The sequence below is a fragment of the Equus przewalskii genome, chromosome 17 (assembly GCF_037783145.1).
Source record: "Equus przewalskii isolate Varuska chromosome 17, EquPr2, whole genome shotgun sequence".
In the NCBI taxonomy this organism is placed as follows: Eukaryota; Metazoa; Chordata; class Mammalia; order Perissodactyla; family Equidae; genus Equus; species Equus przewalskii.
Genome location: NC_091847.1, coordinates 42173831 through 42196084, shown reverse-complemented (window position 1 = coordinate 42196084; position 22254 = coordinate 42173831). Strand labels below are relative to the sequence as shown.

The 22254-nt window shown below is 36.3% G+C and overlaps 1 protein-coding gene across 1 annotated transcript in view; it reads left to right on the top strand.

Moving 5' to 3' along the window:
- The window catches only part of IFIH1 (interferon induced with helicase C domain 1), a 52078-nt gene extending 30165 nt beyond the window's left edge, over nucleotides 1-21913 (top strand). Inside the window, exons 6-16 of the mRNA XM_070581424.1 lie at nucleotides 6950-7160; nucleotides 8032-8249; nucleotides 9408-9524; nucleotides 11507-11630; nucleotides 12168-12434; nucleotides 12815-13074; nucleotides 15449-15598; nucleotides 17088-17249; nucleotides 20436-20626; nucleotides 21213-21306; nucleotides 21408-21913. Of these exons, the coding sequence (XP_070437525.1) occupies nucleotides 6950-7160; nucleotides 8032-8249; nucleotides 9408-9524; nucleotides 11507-11630; nucleotides 12168-12434; nucleotides 12815-13074; nucleotides 15449-15598; nucleotides 17088-17249; nucleotides 20436-20626; nucleotides 21213-21306; nucleotides 21408-21587 (1974 nt within the window). The 3' untranslated portion in view covers nucleotides 21588-21913. The remainder of the gene's footprint in view (nucleotides 1-6949; nucleotides 7161-8031; nucleotides 8250-9407; nucleotides 9525-11506; nucleotides 11631-12167; nucleotides 12435-12814; nucleotides 13075-15448; nucleotides 15599-17087; nucleotides 17250-20435; nucleotides 20627-21212; nucleotides 21307-21407) is intronic.
- The last annotated feature ends 341 nt before the right edge of the window (nucleotides 21914-22254 follow it).

The following is a 22254-nucleotide window of genomic DNA, read 5'->3' as shown; positions in this document are numbered from 1 at the left end:
TTCTTTACTAATTCATATCTTGGGGTATTTGAAGGCCAATCTTCATAAACAGGTATAAATCTCCTTCTCTGTAAAACAAAATCTCGTTATTTGAGCTTTATTAAGATAAATGAGAGTTTATTAATTTATAAATTTCTGAATTCGGGGTGTTAATCTTTACCATTTTATGGAGTAAAATTGAATATACTTTTCCATGACCAGAAACAGTCTTTTTTCCTTTACCTGTGGTAAGTAGATTCTCTTCTATTCCGTTACAGAAAATATAGTAATAGATTACACAACTGTCCTATATTTTTTGGGTTTCTATTACGCTAAAAGATTTAGTTGCAACTTGCTTTTCAGTACTAAAGAAATGTACTCAGAATTCATGATCTGAATGACTTCCATCATGTAGTCATTTAGTATGTATCTAGTGAGTCTGAAGACCTCTCCTTTAGACTTGTATGCCCACTATTACTTCTCTTGTGATAATGGTGATACCATCAGAATTTATTTGTCCATAGCCTTTCACATATTCCCTTTATTAAGGACATTATCTTTTGTAATAAAACAGTTATAGCTTTGATTAATATTTCTACCTACCAGTACTTTGACTTTGGACAAATTACTAACATCTCTCACTTTAGTTTCCTCATCTGCAAAATGAACAAAATAATACTATCCAATACAGTTGTTCTGAAGTTTAAACTAGATAATCTATTTAATCTAGGAATGACTCAGTAAATATTAGGTTTTTCTCCCACTCCTTTCTCCTCGCCTTCACAACTAATGAAATGGAATTCTTTCACCAGTGAATAGGGTCTTAAATGTCAGGTCCAGAAAAAGAACAAAATTAACTGAATTCAAAACCACCTAAGCAGACATTCTTGATACCATTTGAATATTCTGGTATATCCTCAAACTCAGCCTCATCATCTACTCACCCAGAAGGCTCTCCGCTGTTTCTCTCTCTCTCTTTATCACTCCTCCAAAGCAAGTAGCCTCAAAACCTAGGAGTTATTTTTTATTCATCTGCTTCCTTTACTTTCCCTATCAGGTCACAGCATCATAGTATATTACAGTTGAAAGAAGCCCTCAAGATCCAGCTTTCCTCCACTGCGGAGTGGTTCTGTCACCTCTGCTGAGTAACTTCTAATATCAAGGAGGTCTCCCTTCTAACAAGACAGCTCGATCCATTCTTTGAACAACTGACACTGTTAGAAAACCCTTCACGTATTTTCCAAAATCTGTTTCTCTGGAAACCACACTCATTGGTTAGAGTTCTTTCCTCTGTGATGGTACAGAATAAGTCTTAATTCTCTTGCTTTATGATAGCCCTTCACATAGAGAAGGCAGCATCATGTGGCGCCTAAGATATTTTTCTTCTTGTTCTATGGGATAAATATTCCGAGTTCCTTTAACTCTTCTTCATATAACGTGGTTTCCAGACTTTCCATCATCCTAAGTACTCCTACATTTCCAGACATTTATCCAGAACCCTCTTAAAACACAGTGTCCAGAGTTGGACAAGATACTACAGATATAGTCTTATCAGTGCAGTGTAGGAGAAAGGAGATGTGACACTTAACCTATGACTGGGTTTGCCTTTGTCACCAGTGTTGGTAGTTGGCACCCACAGACTCACGTGGAGCTTGCCATGAGCTAAAAAGCTTCAGGTTCTTTTCATTTGAAAATCTGTTAAACTAGAACTTTCTTGAGTGATTTTTGTGGAGTTAAATTTTGAGCCTAAATATAAATACTTATGTTTCTTTCTTCATGTTGATTGATCATTTCAGGTCTCATGTTTTTATGAGTCTAATGCATCTTCCTTTCTATGATAACTCCTTCTCCTCTTGATGCTATATTCTAGTCACAAATCTTTCATCCCATTGCATCTAGATGAATCTATTAGTCCACATTTATAGCCATGTTTAAATGTTAAATTATCCTCATTAATTATTCATATTCTTTGCATTATTGCATAGACATTTCAAGACATGACTTTAATTCCTGACCTGCTTTCCTGTTATTTTTCCCTAAGAATTACTAGAAATCCCTCCACTAGTTCTTCATCTATGTCATAATTGTTTACTTTATTATCCCATTTCTTTGAATGTTAAGGTAATTTCAGCTTTAATTCTTTTTGATTGAGTTAAGAATCTCTGGCTCCGTAAGTCTACACAACCTGCATTCTGTGTTTAGCCCCATAGCAAGGTATTATAACCTTTGATCTAGAAAAGAGAAATCCTATTCCCTAACACCATTTACTTTCATCTCCCTTCCTCCATTGTTTCCAAAATTATTGCCTTCAAATGCAAGGAGAAATGAAAACACCACCTGTGTTCCCAGACTTTCTATTTCCTATCTAGGGCTTCAACATCACGAGAGATGAATCCCAGGTTCCTTCAGATGCTGTAATGCAGCCCCATATGATTCAGCAGAAGTGGGTACAGTTGGGTTTGATTAGTCTTGGCAGGCACTCTGTCACATCTCAGGAAAAGATTCCAAGAGGACCACACACCTCCCAATTAGCCATGTCACACTTGCATCTGGCTTTCTCTGTGTCCTTCACTAGGGAGTCAGCACCACCCAGAGTGAGTATCAGGGTTTCCTACACTTGCTACCTCCTGTGACAACTTCTTTTCATTCTGTAGATCAGAAGTGCTGCTTCTTTGGAAGATCTTGACTCACCCTTTATGGGCAGAACCTCAGGTTGCCATGTCACTCCACGGTATAGAGATTCTTAAATCATTCAGCAACCTGAGGGGATTTAAAGACAAATCCAATGCAGAGCCCGTCCTCAAGGATCTTCAGTCTAGGAAATGAAAGATGTGTATTAATAATATAATAATTAATATTGTATTACATTTTACAATATACTATCAATTCTTTTTATTGGATCCCATTAAATCCACACAGCTACTCCATGAGGTAACCGTGACTATCCCCTTTTTATCCATCAGAAAACTGAGACTCTGGCCTGTCAGGGATCATCTAGCCGATAAGCAGCAGAGCTGAGGCTTGAACCCTTTTCCTCTGAAGTTAACTGATCGTCTCTTGTTCCCAGACTCTACTGCTAGAAAAAAAGGACAGGTGAAGTAGCAGGGAAGTTTTCTGAGTACTGGCAGTATGTTAACCTCTATTTCACTTAATTTTCACAACAGCTCTGTCATAAATTAACATTATCCCCATTTTATTAATGTGGAAATTGAGATGATTGGGATCACTAAGTAACTTGTCTAAAGTCACACAATAAGCAAGTGGTTGGAGTAGTTGTTTTCAGAGCTGACTTTCCTCTGGATCGTGCCCTCTCTTTCCACTAAATTTAATTTCTTTTCTCTTTCTCAAAATCTTTCTTCCTGAGTTCTTTCTCAGATTATTTCCTGTATCTTTTGTATTATTATTCAGTTTGTTTAAACTGAAACAAACAGAAAACGGTTCACTCATTTCTCCCACCTCCCACCCCCCAGCTCTGGCAACCTCCAATTTCTTCTCTGTATCTATGACTTAGTTTTTTAAACTTTAAAAAAAGTTAGATTCCACATATAAAAGAGATCATACAGTATTTGTCTTTCTCTGTCTGACTTATTTCACTTAGCATAATGCCCTTGAGGCCCATCCATGTTGTCACAAATGGCAAGATTTCATTCTTTTTTGTAGCTGAATAATATTCTATTGTTAGAATATTATTTCTGACAATTCTTTATCCATTCCTCTATTGATGGACACTTAGGTTGTTTCCATATTCTTGGTTATTGTAAATAATACTGCAGTGAACATGGGGGTGCATGTATCTTTTTGAATTGGTGTTTTTGTTTTGTTTGAATACATACCCACAAGTGGAATTGCTAGATCATATGGTAGTTCTATTTTTAATTTCTCAAGGAACTGCCTTACTGTTTTCCATGTGGCTATACCAGTTTACATTCCCACCAACAGTGCACAAGTGTTCCCTTTTCTCCACATCCTCACCAACACTTGTTATTTCTAGTCTTTTTGATAATAGCCATTCTAACAGATGTGAGGTGATATCTCATTGTGGTTTTGATTTGCATTTCCCTGATGACAAATGATATAGAACACCTTTTCATGTACCTGTTGGCTACCTGTATGTCTTCTTTAGAAAAATATCTACTCAGATCTTCTTCCTGTTTTTTAATCAGACTGCTTGTTTTTTTGTTATTGAGTTGTGTGAGTTCTTTATATATTTTGGATATTAGCCCCTTATCAGATATATGATTTGCAAATATTTTCTTCCATTCAGTGGATTTTTTCATTTTCTTGATGGTTTTCTTGCTGTGCAGAAGCTTTTTAGTTTGATATAGCCCTACTTGTTTGTTTTTGCTTTTGTTGCTTGTGCTTTTCGTGTCAGATTAAAAAAATCGTTGCCAAGACCTTTGTCAAAGAGCTTACTACCTATGTTTTCTCCTGTGAGTTTTATGATGTAAGATCTTACATTCGAGTCTTCAATCCATTTTGAGTTAGCTTTTTTGTATGTTGTAAGATAGTGGCCCAGTTTCATTCTTTTTCATGTGGCTGTCCAGTTTTCCCCAAATGATTTATTGAAGAGACTATCCTCTCCCCATTGTATATTCTTAGCTCTTTTGTCATAAATTAATTGACTATATATGCATGGGTTTAATTCTGGGCTTTCTATTGTGTTCCATTGATCTTTGTGTCTGTTTTTATACCAATACCATACTCTTTTAACTTCTATAGCTTTGTAATATAGCTTGAAATCAGGAATCTTGATGCCTCCAGCTTTGTTCCTCTTTCTCAAGATGGCTTTGGCTATTTCTGGTCTTTTATGTTCCCATACAAATTTTAGGATTTTTGTTCTATTTCTGTATTCCTATTTAAGTGGAATGAAAAGAACAATTCTAGACAAATGAATCAGAAACCACTTTGTGGCAGAGAGACAAGAGCTGTGGTTCTCAAATTGTAAAGACTTAACTTCACATGGGAAGCTTCATAACAGTGCACGTTTCAAGACTTTGTCCCCAGAGAATTTGCCCAGATTTGGTAGTTCTTGAGTGAGGCGAAGGAGTATGCGTTTTCCAAATCTCTCAAGTGATCTCATGGCAGGTAGACTAGAGACTTCACTTTGGAAAAAAAGAGCACTAACAAAGTTTCTCTCCTTATTTTTTCCACCCTGTGTTATTTTCTTTCACTTACCAAACTTAGTTATTCATTTTAACTCCACTTTGCTTCCTTGGACTTCTTGAATTCGATTTTACAACCCCCCTGCCCCCCCCCCCCCATTCATTCTTAGATGACTTCACTATTTCTGCTAAATAATAAAACAAAGCAATGTTCTTCATACACCGTTCTCCTCATTCACAGGGATCAGTCAACCTTCATTTTACGCATAAGTGGGGCTCACCTCAAGTAAACTGATGAATAACACATGCCCTGCAGACCAGTGGAAGGGTAATCACTGATCACATTATCAGGGAATTACATTATGAGGAATATAATGCATATTCTTTGATACTTGCTCTTGAAACTCTTCCTGCCAACTCTCTGTTTGCCAATACTGTACACCCCTGGGCTTTCATTGCATGAATTCTTCTAGGATATGACCTTCAAGATGGCCTGCTTATTCCTTTCCCCTAATCAGGAGGTATTGTGAATGTCTGGTAACGTGTAGCATTGAGATGTCAACTCAGCCAACTTCAGCAGACACTATGACATACAGAGACTCAGCTACAAAGGACTCTTTTTCTTTCGTTTATTTTTGCTACCATGTGACAAAACCATTTTAAACAGGTTCAGCTATTACTGAAACTGGTAATTTCTAAACTTAAATTGGGGCAAATGGCAAGAGTACAGGGTAATGCAATCATTGGGCACTATGAAAGCAAGACTGAAGAAGTTAATAGTACCCCTCGGACAGAGGACCAGGTGCAGGGTTGACTTTCTCAAGGTTGTAGTCAGAAAGAGTGAGGCCACCTTCCAGTTGCTTGCCTGCAAAGATGAGCATTTGCTGGCTAAGGAGGATGCCTTTTTCATCCTGGATCTTGGCCTTCACATTCTCCATGGTATCACTGGTTCCACCTCTAGGGTGATGATCTTTCAGGTCAGAGTCCTCACAAAGATTTGCATTTTGACCTGTTGGCGAATGTGAAGATACTAAGAATTGCCCATCAGGTCAAGGCACCTCAACACCAACACACTGTCACTTGACAGTGCTAGTTGCCTCTGAAAGACTTTCCACTGCTTTTGCCAAACCGGTTAGCTGTTTTGTTCTTTCTCAGCCACCAAAGCTATTCCAGTAGCCCACTCCTTCACCTCACAGCCATTCTCCTAAGCAGTCCCCTGCTTCCTCACTTTTGGTTCTCTGCTCCCTCCCCTTCTTTAGGCATGTTGCCTCTAGCTCTATCCCAAAACAAACAACAAGCATAAATCAACTCTGCAACACAGTTCACAAGGGTCCTATGAACTGTTATACAAAATTTCAAATACTCTATTTGATGTTCACAGCCATTTACAGCCCAGCCCTGCTCTACAAATTCAAAATTTATTTCTTATCCAGCCTTGGTTTCAATTTATCTCTTTGCAGTTTACAAGATTAAAAATCCTTCTAAACCCTTCTCTTGAGCAGTCAGTTGTTTTTTCCTCTTTGCCGTCACTTTGTATGTTTCTATGGGAGAATTACTACGTTGTGTTATAATAATTTGTTTTGTTTTGTTCAGTCTTGGTCTATGTGCTCAGGTAGACTGAGTTCCTGAAAGTTGTCGACCATATCTTAAACATCTTTGTGTCCCAGACACGATGTCTACGCCTAATAGGCATTCAATAAACGCTTATTGACAGATGAATGAATGGAATGATGGATAGACTGTTATGCCTAATTAACTGATAATGTAGACACCTCTGATAATGCTTGACACATAGTAGACCTTTGATCAATATTCCTTTTGCTTTGACCACGCTCTCTTTCTTTTTTTTAATTTTGCTGTTTTTAAAGGTACCGTTAGTTGAACAACTCTTCCGCAAAGAGTTCAATCCGTTTTTGAAGAAATGGTATCGTATTACTAGATTAAGCGGTGATACTCAATTGAAAATATCATTTCCAGAAGTTGTCAAATCCCATGATGTTATTATCAGTACAGCTCAAATCCTTGAAAACTCTCTTTTAAACTCAGAAAAAGGAGAAGATGCTGGTGTCGTGTTGTCAGGTTGGTCGAAGTGTTTATATTTGCAAAAAGAAGAATTAGTAATAATATTAATAATTGTTAAGAGGCTGTATTAGTTAAGTAATTTTTAAAATGTCAATAAAAAAGATTAGCTTTGGTTTAGATTGTCTTTCATTGCTTCAGTTTTCATTTAAATCCTTCTACTTCCTTGGAGAAAGAAACAGACAAAAAATTTAATAAGTTTTTAATTAGATCACTTTATTTTGTGTAAGAATAGCATTATTAAATCAAGCACTCACTGGGCTTTGCATTTACTTCTTATTTGTAGGTACTGACAAGTTCTTTTTATATGCTAATGGATCCTGTTAGATCTGCCTTCTTCTCCATAGACTAAAAACACAGTCCTTTCTATTTGGTGGGGGGTGGGAAGAGAAGGTAGGAGAGAGTAAGGGAAAGAAGTATAAATAATAATAATAATTAAATGCAATGATAAAACAAAGCAAAATTATCCCTCTGTAAATAGTATGGTTTTCATTTGATATAATAAAAATTAAAGTTTACTAACTTAAATATTTTATTGAAGAACAAAAGTATAATCCTGAGAGTTTTGGCAATAAGCCAGGGTTTGAATTCCATCCCATAACACTTTTTAAATCTATAAACTTTCTGAAACTCATCTATTAAATGGAGATAATATCTAACAGGGATAGTTTTGTGATTGATATACATGAATTTCTGTATGTACAGGTGACTACCATAGTTACATTTCCCTCTTAAAAAGTGGAAGAGTGCTGTGCCAGTATTCTGCCCAAGAAAGAACCTCCCCATAGAGCTTAACTGACTAGGTTAAAGGTGCTTTTTTTTACTGACCTTGCTGATATGGACAAATGAACCATCTGAATTTTCTTTTAAGACTTTTCCCTCATCATCATTGATGAATGCCATCACACCAACAAAGAAGCAGTCTATAATAACATCATGAGGCGTTATTTGAAACAGAAGTTGAAAAACAATCGACTCAAGAAAGAAAACAAACCAGTGATTCCCTTACCTCAAATACTGGGACTAACAGCTTCACCTGGTGTTGGAGGAGCCACCAAGCAAGCCAAAGCTGAAGAACACATTTTAAAAGTAAGTCATTAACCTTATGTATAACCAAAACAACCAAAGCTAAAACAAATGCCAGTGCTATTTGGGCTTTTTCAGTAAGATTGGGTCCAATTGCCATGGAGTACATAAAAGGATATTCAGAGATCATCAATGAAATGAAATCTCTTTGCTTTAGTTAAAATAATACACTCAATCTTCTACGGAACAGTAATATGCCTTAATAAATAACTGTGCCACAGAACAATATCACAAAATTTATAGAGAACAAATATAATTAATGAAAAATGGGACAAATGAAATATCTTCTTTAAAAATATTTACCCCTATTGTTAAACTTGATCTATGTGACATGGAAATATGTGTAAACTATGAAAGTTTCTAATTTTTGTACTTACTCCATGAGTTTCAAAATTGCATCTGTGCGTCTTTTTTGTTCCGTGTGATTCTCATATGCTGGGAAATTCAAATTAAATGGGAAAATGGAGATATGAGGATCTTTACTTAAAGATGTATTACTTGTCAACTGCCCCCAAATGATAACACCACATAAAGTACTGTTGTTGGTCCCTAGTGTTAAATGAATTCAGAGTAACCCAAGAAGTGTGTTGGCACCAAGGCAATTGCATTCATATTTTAAGGCCCTTTCTTTAAGTCAAATTCAGTAAAAATCATGCAGAGTAGACAAAGATTTTGGTTCCAAGATACAATTTATTACTGGGATTAAGGACTAACTCCACTCTAGATCCAGGCACGTGAACTTCAGCTGCTCCTAGCTTTGCATTGTCCTCTTTATGTGTAGAAGAGGGTGGCAATCTGATCCAGGGATGTCAGGTGACCCTTAAAATGCCTCATGTAATATGGTCATCTCAACCATTCTCTGCTGATCTCTGCAATTTGCTGTACTCTTTCCATGTCAGCTTTTCCAGCTGGAAAATGGAATTTAGGAAATGAAAATAAATACATTTCTTTTCTGGAAGTATCCACCAATTTTATTTAGAAGCTCCTTTTTACTCTATCAGGATAAATGTTATTGGTTAATCAGATCCACAGTAAAGCAATACTAAAATGTTATATTTAGCAAGTCCCGGTACTTATTTCTTACATGAAAAAGAATTCTACATTGAATCAATTGAAAGGGAAAAGTAATTATTTGAAAATTGAGAATTGTCTCTTTTCCAGATATGTGCCAATCTTGATGCCTCTGTCATTAAAACTGTGAAAGAAAATATTGATCAACTCAAAGATCAAATAAAGGAGCCATGCAAAAAGTTTGCTATCGCAGATGACACGAGAGAAGTATGTGCTTAAAATTTTATATTTAGTTGATTGGTGATACCATACTCAACTGAAAGATGCAAAGATTGTTTTATACCAACCATCTAAACAATATTATTTTAAATTTTTAGCAAAGAAGTTACAGTTTTATTTTTTTTAATTGATATTAGGCAGCAGAGCACTACTGTGAATTCTCTCTTTCATCCTGCTTTTAGTCTTCTGGTTTATATGAAGAGTAGCTCAGTAATTGGTTGACTGCATAGGAGCCTTGGAGGGTAAGGGTGGGGAGGGTTGTACAGCTAAGCTAGGGGTGTTACCATAGATTGTTTTATCCTTCTTTTACTTTCTGGGTGAATTCCAGGATTGATTTTCTGACATTCCACAGAGCCATTTTGTTGTTACCAGATTACAGTTGTCAATGATAATGGGAATCCTACCTGATTTGCATATTTACTTTCTTAGGAAATTACTGACATGGTAAAGACATGAAATATTTACTTTAATGGTGCTTTTGCAAGGAATATTTTTTCCTCCTAAGGTGTGCATTTCTTTTTGGTGAGGAAGATTGGCCCTGAGCTGACATCCATTGCCAATCTTCCTCTTTTTTTTCTCTCTCCAATGCCCCAATACATAGTTGTATATCCTAGTTGTAAGTCATTCTAGTTCTTCTATGTGGGATGCCGCCACAGCATGGCTTGATGAGTGGATGAGCGGTGTGTAGGTCCACGCCCAGGATCTGAACCGACGAACTTCAGGTCACCAAAGCAGAGAGAGCGAACTCAACCACTCGGCTGTGGGGCTGGCCCCTGCAAGGAATATGTTAACTACAGTCTATAAAAACTGCAACTGAGAGTTAGTTTGAACATTATTACCAGTGCATTATGTTGATACTTTTGTTCGTAAAATTTTAAGAGCGTGATAAATTTTATCTGTATGTACTTGATAATAAGTGTGATCGTTGAAAATCTACCTCAAAAAGATGCTAGGATTAAATGATATTAAATATGTGTAATGAGTAATAGTTGTGTTTGAAATGTGGTGGGCACTAAACCAATGTTAGTGGCCAACTTCCATAGATCTTTCCTGAAATTTTGAAAAAAGTAATGTCCATTTCAGCTGAACTAGCACGTTTGAATATGCTTTATTTTCCTTCACTTTGTGTTACTTGTTCAGGTTTACTTGACAAGTTTAAATGCATGTTTCTTCTGATACTCATTAAAAAAACCAAACACAACAGTCTCAGATATTTTTTAAAAAGAATCTGCCATCCTACTTTTTAACTTATTTAACTTTTGGTATGCTTTTAATAAGTATAACACATATACAGAAGAGTACAAATTTGTAAGTATACAGATTGCTGAATTTTCATAAACTGAACACGCCTATGTAACCAAAATCCACATCAACAGACAGAACATTTCCAGCACTCCAGAGCCCCTCCTTCCCCCTTCCAGTGACCATCCCCCAAAGACAGACACTATCCTGACTTCTAACATCGAAGCTGGGTTTTGACTGATTTTGAACTTTGGATGAATGAAATCATGTAGTATGCACTCTTCTGTTTCTGACTTTTTTCAAAACTCTAACGCTTAACTTTTATTTTGGTAGAAATCATACTGAAACCATTCTTCAAAGAGGAATATTTCTTAGATTAGATTGCAAGCTTTCTAAATAATTGTGGCATTACTTTAATATTTTTTTAAAAGTGACTATTAACATTCCAGGTTTATATCATTCATTAATTTTACTTTTGTAAAATTTTTAAATTGGAAATTTCAGAAGGGGTTCACAGTGTTTGTGTGAATGTGGTTTGAGAGTAGAGGTATAAAAGAAACTAATAAAAAAATAAATGTACAAAGAGATGATCAGAGATTAACTGGCTACTTTGTCTAGACAAAGATTCTAAGTCAAATTTTTTATAACGTGGAAATTATTTTCACAAAGATAATGTGATTCCGTTAACAATATAAACATGTGAGAATAAGTGTATAATTTATTTTTAGGATCCATTTAAAGACAAACTTGTGGAAATAATGACAAGGATTCAAACTTTTTGCCAAATGAATCCAATGCCAGATTTTGGAACTCAACCCTATGAACAATGGGCCATTAAAATGGAAAAAAAAGGTAACTTGAGTTTTGACCTAACAGTTTATTCCATGTTTGTGCCAAGATTTCAGATGACTATATCACATATTGCCAAGCAAACTGAAAGTCAATTTAACATCAAATGGGATTGCTCTTTTCTGAGTAGGAAAAGGATAAATGTTCTAATTCCTTTTCTAAGGAAAGAAGCATCAGTTCATCCATTTTCTCTCTATTTCCAGTATTTCACTTATTGTGTATTTAAGATATTAAGATAAATATTAACAGTTCTATCACCAATCACAAACTCAACTAATATGTTTTTCATGCCATTCCTCTGAGTCAGCATGGATCAGGTATGTGTTCTTGCTGATGCAGAACTCAAGCAGCAAATCTAGGAGTCAGAAAACTTGCCCCCTTTTAGAGCCCATGAAACATTTTGCGTGTTAACTTGCCCATCTCAAAAACAAGATAAAGCCTGTTCTGGGGTCAGTATCATAAACATGTTCAAGTCCACAGCATAATTTTAGGGAGTGTGTTTGATCGTTATCTCACTATACGTAATATATTCTTTCATAGCTGCAAAAGAAGGAAATCGCAAAGACCGTGTTTGTGCAGAACATTTGAGAAAGTACAATGAAGCCCTACAAATTAATGACACAATCCGAATGATTGATGCATACAACCACCTTGAAACTTTCTATAATGATGAGAAAGAAAAGAAGTTTGCAGTCCTAGAAGATGATAGTGATGAGAGTGGTGACAATGGTGATGAAGATGAGGTTGATGAAAAGAAACATTTGGAACTGGAAGAGACAGATAGTTTTCTCATGACTTTATTTTTTGGTAAGAATCTATGTAACATTTACTGAATGGTCTCATCCATTTATCTCTTTGACATAAACCTGCTACTTCTCAAAAGCTCTTCAAAAGGCCCTCTTAATCATTCATTTTGAAAGAAGAAATGCCACTCATATTGGGGGCATTTCTAATTGATATGATCAGATTAGCCATGAGTTGCATGATCACAATCAATCAATTGGTCATCTGGTTTTATTGTCAAGATGACAGCAATAAATTTATTTATTAAACTAGTCTGTTAACTAGGTATAACACAAGACTAACTGTAGTTGAGCCACATCCTAGTCCACCGTTATATAAAATCTTCCAGTGTGATTATTATTCACATGAGTATTTTACTAATTTAAGCTAATTATTTCTTAAAGACAACAAAAAAAAGTTGAAAAAGTTGGCTGAAAACCCAGAATGTGAAAATGAAAAGCTGACCAAATTAAGAAACACCATAATGGAACATTATACAAGGACTGAGGAATCGGCACGAGGAATAATTTTCACAAAAACACGACAGAGTGCGTATGCCCTTTCCCAGTGGATTACTGAAAATGAAAAGTTCGCAGAAGTAGGAGTCAAAGCCCATCATCTGATTGGAGCTGGACACAGCAGTGAGTTCAAGCCAATGACACAGGTATAAACATCCTTCTGGATTTCTTTTCTTATGCGGTTATTGCTCTTCCCAAATTAGTTGCAGTCTTTTGTTCATCAATTCTCTCACCACCCAACAAATAATTTTACATAATGAAACACTTGTTCTTGAAATAAAATGTGAGTTTTATAGCAATCTAATCTGTGGTATTTGACAGGCTATGCGTTGTCCTAGTAGTCATTTTTTTCACATACTTGGAGGAGCTTTCCATATTGAGTTTCCTTTGTGAAAATGATTGAAATTTAAACTTAGTGACAAAATGGAAAATGGCTACAATGTAATATCAAGTGGAAAAATCATATCTCCACAAAAATGTGTGCATAATAATTAGAACTAAGTAAATTTGTTTGCATAGGATGAGATCTGTGAGGGAACTTGGAAAAATTAAGACATTTGATGTGTTAGAGATTTGAGACTATAAAAGAGATTTTCTTTTCCTTTTTAAGAATTTTGTTTTGTTTTGTTTTCATTTCATTATACTACTTATCATGTGCACAGTCAAAAACACTTGGGAGAGAAAAAAGGCGCTTGGAGACATTACAAGCATGGATGAAACAATGATGGCTTGTTAAAGTAAACTGTTCTTCTGAAGTCCTATTGATCCTGAGTCTTGCTGGACAAAGGGACACTTCAATTCTGTTATGGTCATCATCTCTCCATCCAATGGAGCAAATTAAATTTGTTTTAATGTTGGCTGAAAAGAAATGGTTCTTGAAATTGTCCACTATAACTCTCGATATATTCTCTACGTGTACTCATGTTAAAGTTGCCTCTAAGATTTATGCCAGAAAATGCAGTTTTCCTTGGCTGAGGAGTTTACTTCCTCCTTTGTGATGAGCGCTAGTTTACTTAACATGTTTCCTTTTTTGCCCTAGTTTCCGGGAAGCTCATGTGCAAAACTGAAGTTCAATCTCGCAGCCTCTCTGTTAATCCTTACAAGAAATAACATCTATACTCTTTCGTTTTTGGTCTTGTTTTTAAGTTTCTATTACATTAGCTTTAGTGGTATGACTTTGATTTTATGTGGCCTCAGCTCCTCTTTGAAAAGAGGCGAGGTCAAATGGAAAATGTGTTTTCATGCTACTTTTTGCTCCTTATCCGTTTCAGACTTGGGGCTTGCATGGCAAAATATAGAACCCCCCCCCACCCCCACCTTTCTTACTCCCCACATCCTCACTTTGTAAACTGAGTTGTACTTACTCATTGGGAAAAGAATTAGGCATCTACTTGATGTGATTTGAGAGTCTGACACTGTGTCTGAAATTCTCTTTATTAAAGTTACTCCTTTGAATTAAGGCACAGACGTCTGCTAAAATCCATTACATGTAAGTTTTTGTCAGTGGATGTGAGTGCAACAGGGAGAAATTCTCAGAGAAGACTGTAGAGGGGGCCTTCTGCAAGATTGTCCAGCATTTAGGAGTCAAATAAAGACACGTCTGAGAAGAAAGGGAAGGAGATAGGAGAAGACACTGTCATTTGGACATGTTTATTTTTGTTTAATATATGGGGGCAAAAGGTAGTCTGAATGTGCACCAAAGGCCAACTGTACCAACAGCTTTGGTGAGAGTGGCTATGAAAATAAAACTACACTTGCCATATCAGGTTAGGTTTGTGATCACCCATTCCTCCTATGCAAGGGCTAGAGTGCATATTTAAATTTCTTACCTATATTAACTTTAAAAATTCAGATTTTTAAAATTTAAATATAGTTGATTTAATAACTTATTCTCTTATTTTTATTTATATCATGCCTTTGAATAGATAACATATTTACCTCTTTCAAAATTAGTAAGGTACAGGGCACACCACTGTCCTCCAGTCTTCTAGCATCCTTCCCTGGAAGCAGCCAGTGTTTTCAGTTGCTCACATGTCCTTTCAGGAATGTTCCATACGTTTCTTGCTTGAATGACTCTGTTGACTCAAAACTCAACAATCTTTAAAAATGTCACTGCATCTTATTCTCTGAATGTTAAAGATTCTGAAATTAATGTAGTGAAAAGCAAAACCCATTTTAGTTTCTCATCACCTTATCCTCTTCTCAACTAAAAGCTTCTCCTCCTTTTTTCCTCCCAAGTCACCCATCAATTTATTTCCTTGGCATAAATGATGGTCTTCCCACCTCCAGACTGGAGGATGGAAATATTTTTGTTATTGTGTGGTAATCCCAGATTGGAAGTCAAATGTTGTCTCACCATCATGTCTTTGTTCAATGCCAAAAACAGATGGCAGCAAATCCGTGTATGAGCTAATCCTTTGATTTACACTGACCAGTTGTAATTTATTATTTCTTCTCCTAATTAGAAGATTTTAATGTGTTTAGCATCACAAAATTTAATTTATTAAAATGTTTCTACAGAATGAACAAAAAGAAGTCATTAGTAAATTTCGCACAGGAAAAATAAATCTGCTTATCGCTACCACAGTGGCAGAAGAAGGTCTGGATATTAAAGAATGTAATATCGTTATCCGTTACGGTCTCGTCACTAACGAAATAGCCATGGTCCAGGTACATTCAAATACCTCTAAGAGGTTAATTTTTTATTTTGTGTTCTTATTTTAATTGTTTTCTTTTAGTAAAACAGCGCTCACAGTTTTAAAAATATATGTTTTCCAACTAAAAGATAAATTATTTTGCAAGGTATACAAATATAAAATCATTATGTTGCACACCTGAAACTTATATGATGTCATATGTCAGTTATAATTCAATAAAAATCAAAAGGGAAATCTTGAAGAGCTGCATGCTGCTGCCTTTTATATTGTTTAATTCATATGACAACCAGATACCTGTTGTATTTTTAAGCAAAAATTCTTCTTTGATTGTTATTTATGTGTCCTAAGATTTTTAGGAACGTGACACTGGCTCCATCCACAAGAATCAAAATTAGCCCCCTTATTCCTAGGATTTCTGTGAGCCCACAGAACCAGGAATCTGAAGTACAGTGTCCCACAAATGTCTGACAAAGTGACATATCAAACCTTAGAAAGACTGCTGTTTCTGCCCTTATTCTTCCCTTATTCTTTCAACTTTTCTGTATATTTGAAATTTTTCATAATAAAATGTTGGAGGGAGCAGGCGTATACATGCAAAAAGAGAAAAAAGTAGCACAATGTCTCAGTTTTCATTCAATTTCACTTTATCTCTTGTCCACACTATGTTAACAATAGATTGTTACCTTTTGTTGAGTAGGTACAGGAGTTGTGCTGATTAATAGAAATAATATTCCTCCTATGAAACGAACTAAAGGCTTTTTCTTCAATACTTTAAATTTCATCCTCAAATAGAAGGCAAGTCCTAGAAGACTAAGATAACCAGATAGTCACCAAATTAGGAAGTAATTGTATTTCAGGAGTTGATTTATTAGTCAGCGGTTTATTACTCAGAATGCATTTTTCATGAGGATAATATAATAGGTAATAGTTAGGTTCCTGGACCAGACCACAAAATCTTCTGTTACTCAAAACATGATTAAATATCATTGTATAAAGAAGACTATAGAAACTTATCACCATGTTGAGCATGTTTTCACGGGAAAATGTGCTCAGAATCCAATGTAGGATGCCAGGAACAGAGCTGCACACTCCACAGCCCTGGTGTCAAGGTCAGAGATGCCCCTTCCTCTCATTCATCCCTCCTACCAGGCGAGGGGAGGGGGGCTGCCCCAGTCCAAGTCGCTGATTATTGTTCTCAGGGTTTGAGAGAGAGGTCCTGGGGAACAAAAAGGCTAGACAGGATGGTGTTGCATTATTGAAGCTTTTGAGGGCTTGTGTGGGGATCTAACCATCATCACTCTAGAACATTTCTTCTTCATGAAAGTGCATTTTGAGTTTCAAATAGCCAACTTGCAATGAATGTATAATAACTAACTTTACTGAAAATAGAGAGATCGTTTGAAGGCTAGGATGCTGAGCAATGAATATCATTCCAGGACAAAATTGTGAGAGTTCACAGCAAGGTCTAGCCCTTCATTTACTTGATTTCTCTTTGTTCTCAGGCCCGTGGTCGAGCCAGAGCTGATGAAAGCACCTATGTCCTGGTTGCCCACAGCGGATCAGGAGTTGTTGAACGTGAGACAGTTAATGCTTTCCGAGAGAAAATGATGTATAAAGCTATAGACCATGTTCAAAATATGAAACCAGAAGAGTATGCTCATAAGGTATTGTTTTTGGCCCTCTCTAAATTTAGTTTTCACTTTAAAATGTCTGCATGTGGTTGCCATTAATATCTTTGTGGTTAAGTCTTGAGACAGAAATTGTGCTGAATTATAAGTTCCAGTCTGATGAGCTGTGCTTAGTCCAGATTCACATACAAAGCATCAAGATCCACGGGAGGCAGAAATTGTCAGGAAGCCATTCCAGTGGGACCAACCATAAACTTTGGTAATATAAAATTAGGCTGCCCTCAATCCAGAAAGACTAGTGCAACTCCCTCATTTAACCCAACCTGGTTATTTTGGTTTGGTCCAATCTGTTTGTACAAGTACAATTTTTTCATTCCAGAAATATTTACAAAATGCCTACTGTGTGCCAGGTAATGTTCTAGAAACAAAGAACATGTGGCAGAAATAGACCCCTGGCATATGAAGCTTATATTCTAGTGTGTACATGGTGAGATTTGAGGAAGAGACACAATAAACAGAAATAAAGCAAGAAATACATTATGTAGAGATAAGTGCTGGGGATTAGACTACAATGACATGAAATGAGCCACTGCATGGGTACTTTAGATTGGGTGGTTGCGAAGGGTCTCTTAGAGTGAGTGACACTGAGGCTAACTCTGAATAATAAGAAAATACATAATATGTCCTCGAGCTGCATCTCAACTTACTAACATAGAGTCATTTGAGTTGTGAGAGAAATACAGTGAAGGAAGTGTATTTCTACAATATTTCAGGAAATCCCCCATACCACTGAATTAAAGACTGTAACTACTATAATAGCAAACAATCCATTTAGAAGAAAATTCACACCCTTGCATATGGGTGTGAATGTTAGTTTCTTAACATTGGATTTGGCTCTACCCTAAATAGAGTTTCACGAAAGGGATGCTTTCAAATTGGTGTGCATTGCTATAACCAACTCCAAGGTTTCCTGGCCAGGTTTCTACACAAATTTATATTTTAAAACCCCTTTAAATATAAGGCAAACCAAACATTTTATAGTGTCAAATCAAACATTTGTGGCCATGTAATACCACTGGAAAGTTATTGCCTTACATTTAATGTCCTAAATGAATGAATCACATGGAAGTTTTCAAAGGTTGATGTTTCAAAACCAGTCGTTTTGGGTAAGCTCTAGAATAACCTTTGGAGTTTATGAGTCTAATTTTTCCAGACAATCTTTAGAACAAGATACCATCCCTTTGGGGATCCCACAATGGACTACCTTTGTAGGTCTCCTTTGGCTAAGAGACCTACCCTCGTAAAACTACTACAGGTAGCCAAACTCAGAGTAGGGACAACAATAATGTGTGGTATGTGCCACCACTATTCTGTTCCAAGCCCTCATCAGACATTGCTACCAGGTCACAGCGCTCATTTTGTCTGATCTGAGAATCCTTCTCAACACAATGTTCAGAAGAACTGCTAAGAAATGGTGAGAGTTGACACAGAGAGTGAGGTCTATTTTCTATGTCATATACAGGGTTTATACATAACTAAAAGCTTCTAAAATCAAATCAGACTTGTAGGAGCAAGTTGAAGATTGTTAAAATTTTCCCTGGCATTGCCCCAACAAGTTTTGCCACATTATTTACATTTCAGTTGGACTTTGATTGATTATAGCTGTGCCTTCCATATTTTTATTATGATTTCTTTTCTTTTTTTGTTCCTCCAGTTAGTTTAGATTCTTTACTATTTTAGAGCTATTCTTTTAGTTTTTGCTGTCCTAGTCACATATCCATACACTGACCTTGATTTATTTTTATTTTTTCTGTCGCACTCACAGGTGTTTCTTAATTGCCCACGTGTATGTGATCCTATGCCAAATCATCTTTTAATCAGCTCATAGAACCATAAATATCTTTCAAGAACAACCTAAATAAATTTTAAGGGAAGAGACTACTTCAATTTATTATGTTGTTGTAATTTAAATAGGAAATTATTCTTGGTACTTGTCTGATTAAACTGTGATATGGCCCACAGATTTGCTTGCCAGATTTTGTTCTTTTCTGTGCTAAATATGGTTGCCTCCAGTCAAGGCCTAAAGTATAGAGGCAAGAGCCAAAGAGATGGGCCACTCAGCTTTGTTCTTCTGCACCGATAATTTACTTTTACTGAAAACTTCCCTTCAGTCTTAAGGAAAACAATGGCTTCCTCTATAATTTAATATAAATTTGTCATCGATGAGAGGTTCAGTTTGGAGGTAAATTATTTAAGAATCAGGTTTTTCTACTGTGATGTTATGTAGGTGTGAGAACGGGCCAGTCCCTCTCTCAAGTTTTATATCTCTCATAAACCACATTGTTTCTGTTATGAAATAAGCTGGGCCACTAGCCACAGAACCTGGAATATAGTGGCTTAAGGGCTTATTCTCTCACATAAAGCATGTGGGCAATCTAGATCCACTTGATAGCTCAGTGATGTCATGAAGAAGCCAGGATTCTTCCCTCTCTCTCTCTTCTCTGCCCTTTTAGTATTTGGCTTCCATTCTCAAGGACAAAGATAGCTTTTAAAATTTCACCTGCCACATGCTCATTCTAGGCAGTAAGGAGGAAGAAGGTGGAAAAGGCAAAAAGTGCACATGCCAGCTATCTGATACTTAAGCAGACTTTCTAGAAATCTCACTCAACATCTCCTTAAGTCTCAATGGCCACTGGCTTGGAAATGTTTCCCCTGGATGGGAAACTAGTAGTTTCTGCCACAAATGGGTAAAGCAGAGATTGACTAAGATAGCGGAATGTCTAGAAATTAACAACACATGAGGAAAGATGAAAGAAACTGGGGGGCTTGTCACATATAAGAGAAAACTATAGGTAAAGTAATAACAATGTTTGGTTCTTTAGAGATTCCTTGGGGAAGAAAGTTTAGACTTATTTTATGAGACAGAATTAAAACTAATGGTGGGGGTTAGAGGGAGAGATTTTTTGGTTGAATATTGCAAAAAACTTTCTAACAATACAACTTTTGTAAAATGGAATGGGCAGTTTTTCTGAACACTTGAGGCTCCTACATTTCCATGATTACAGGAGATTATCTACTAAATTCTTTGAGGGGCCATCACCTCATTATTTTATTTCTAGACCATGGACCAAGTGTCTGTTTTCAGAACTAAGATCTCTGAATTCCAGGAGACTTACTTCAGTGAAACTATGAAAAAAAATTGAATATTTTTTCTCAATGCAGATTTGGGAATTACAGATGCAAAGTATAATGGAAAAGAAAATGAAAACCAAGAGGAGTATCGCAAAGCATTACAAGGATAACCCATCATTAATAAATTTCCTATGCAAAAACTGCAGTATGCTGGCCTGCACTGGAGAAGATATCTACGTAATTGAGAACATGCACCATGTCAATATGACACCAGAATTCAAGTAAGTCCAGGAAGACTCAATTTTAAGTTTCTTTATAAGGGGTGAGGCAGGTTGTATCGTAAATGTTCTTCCAAAGTAGTACAAATGAGATTCATTATTTTTCAGAACCTCCCCTCTTTTAGTCCCTAAATATTGTCCCTATTTCAAACAATTTTTCAAATATGCTGTGTTATATTACTGTAATCACTCCAGTTTTAAGATTAGAGTTTGCATGGTAATGTATTTTTCTCGCCTTTTACTTGTGCACTGGGGCAAGGAGGGAGAGGTGTAAGACCCAAAGTCATTTTGATCCAAGGCACATCAAATTACTCATATTTCTTCTCAACTTTTTAAGCAATTAAGTCTGGTTAAAATAATCCAGAGACTTGGAAGAAGCCACAAAAGGCAACATACTCCTTCAGAGGTGTATGTAGAAATGGGGCATTTGCCTGATGATCTGGGGAGACAGGAAGAAGAGAAAGAATGCGGTATGGGATAATGCCAGCATGGGGTCCAAAAACTTCAGGCCCAACAACACATACCCATAGCCTTCATATTGGTCCTTTGTGAATTCTCGGAGATGTTTCTTACTCCTTGATAATTTTAGGGAACTCTACATTGTGAGAGAAAACAAAGCACTGAAAAAGAAGTTTGCAGACTATCAAACAAATGGTGAGATTATCTGCCAAAATTGTGGCCAAGTGAGTAAACGACTATGGGCTTCATTTTACTTTGTGCCAAAACGAATTCTTAATCGCATGCGTATTTAATTTTTCTTTTCACTTTCTCTTTTGTTTTCCAGGCTTGGGGAACGATGATGGTGCACAAAGGCTTGGATTTGCCTTGTCTCAAAATAAAGAATTTTGTAGTGGTTTTCAAAAGTAATTCACCAAAGAAACAATACAAAAAGTGGGTAGAATTACCTATCACATTTCCCAGTCTTGACTATTCAGAATATTGTGTGTTTAGTGATGAGGATTGACATTTGGTTCAAGATTCCTTCAAAATATTACCAACTGAACATTAATATGATTTTGATTAATGTTTTTATTATACTACAGAACTGCCGTGAGAATTAATAAAGTCATTTCTTTACTCTGTGTTTAACTGTAAAGAGGAAGACAGTATATTATGCTTTCAATTATCTGTTTTGGTTGTGGGCGGGGGTAAAGGAAATCTAGCAATAATACTCGTTACTGTGGAGCACTATAGTACTGTGGGAAGAATACTGGAGTATAAATGAGGATCCAGGGTACCAATTTCAGTCCTGTCACTAATTTTCAGAATAAAGTTAAGCAAGTCCATTCATCTTTCTGAACCAGTCTCCTTATTGGTTAAATGGTTTTAGTGTTATTTACTTTTGTTTTTATTAGTTTTCTATTTCTGCATAAAAAGTAGCCACAAACTTAGTGGCTTAAAACAACACCTATTTATTATTGCACATGTTCTGTAGGTCAGAAGTCCAGGCAGGGTCCTCTGCTCAGGGTCTCAGAAGGTGACATCAAGGTGTCAGCCTGATGATGTTCTCATCTGGACGCACTGGGGGAAGAGTCACTTCCGAGCTCTTTCAAGTTGTTGGCAGAATTTGCTTCCTTACAGCTGTATGACTGGGATTCCTGTCTTGCTAGCTGCTCACTGGGGATCACTCT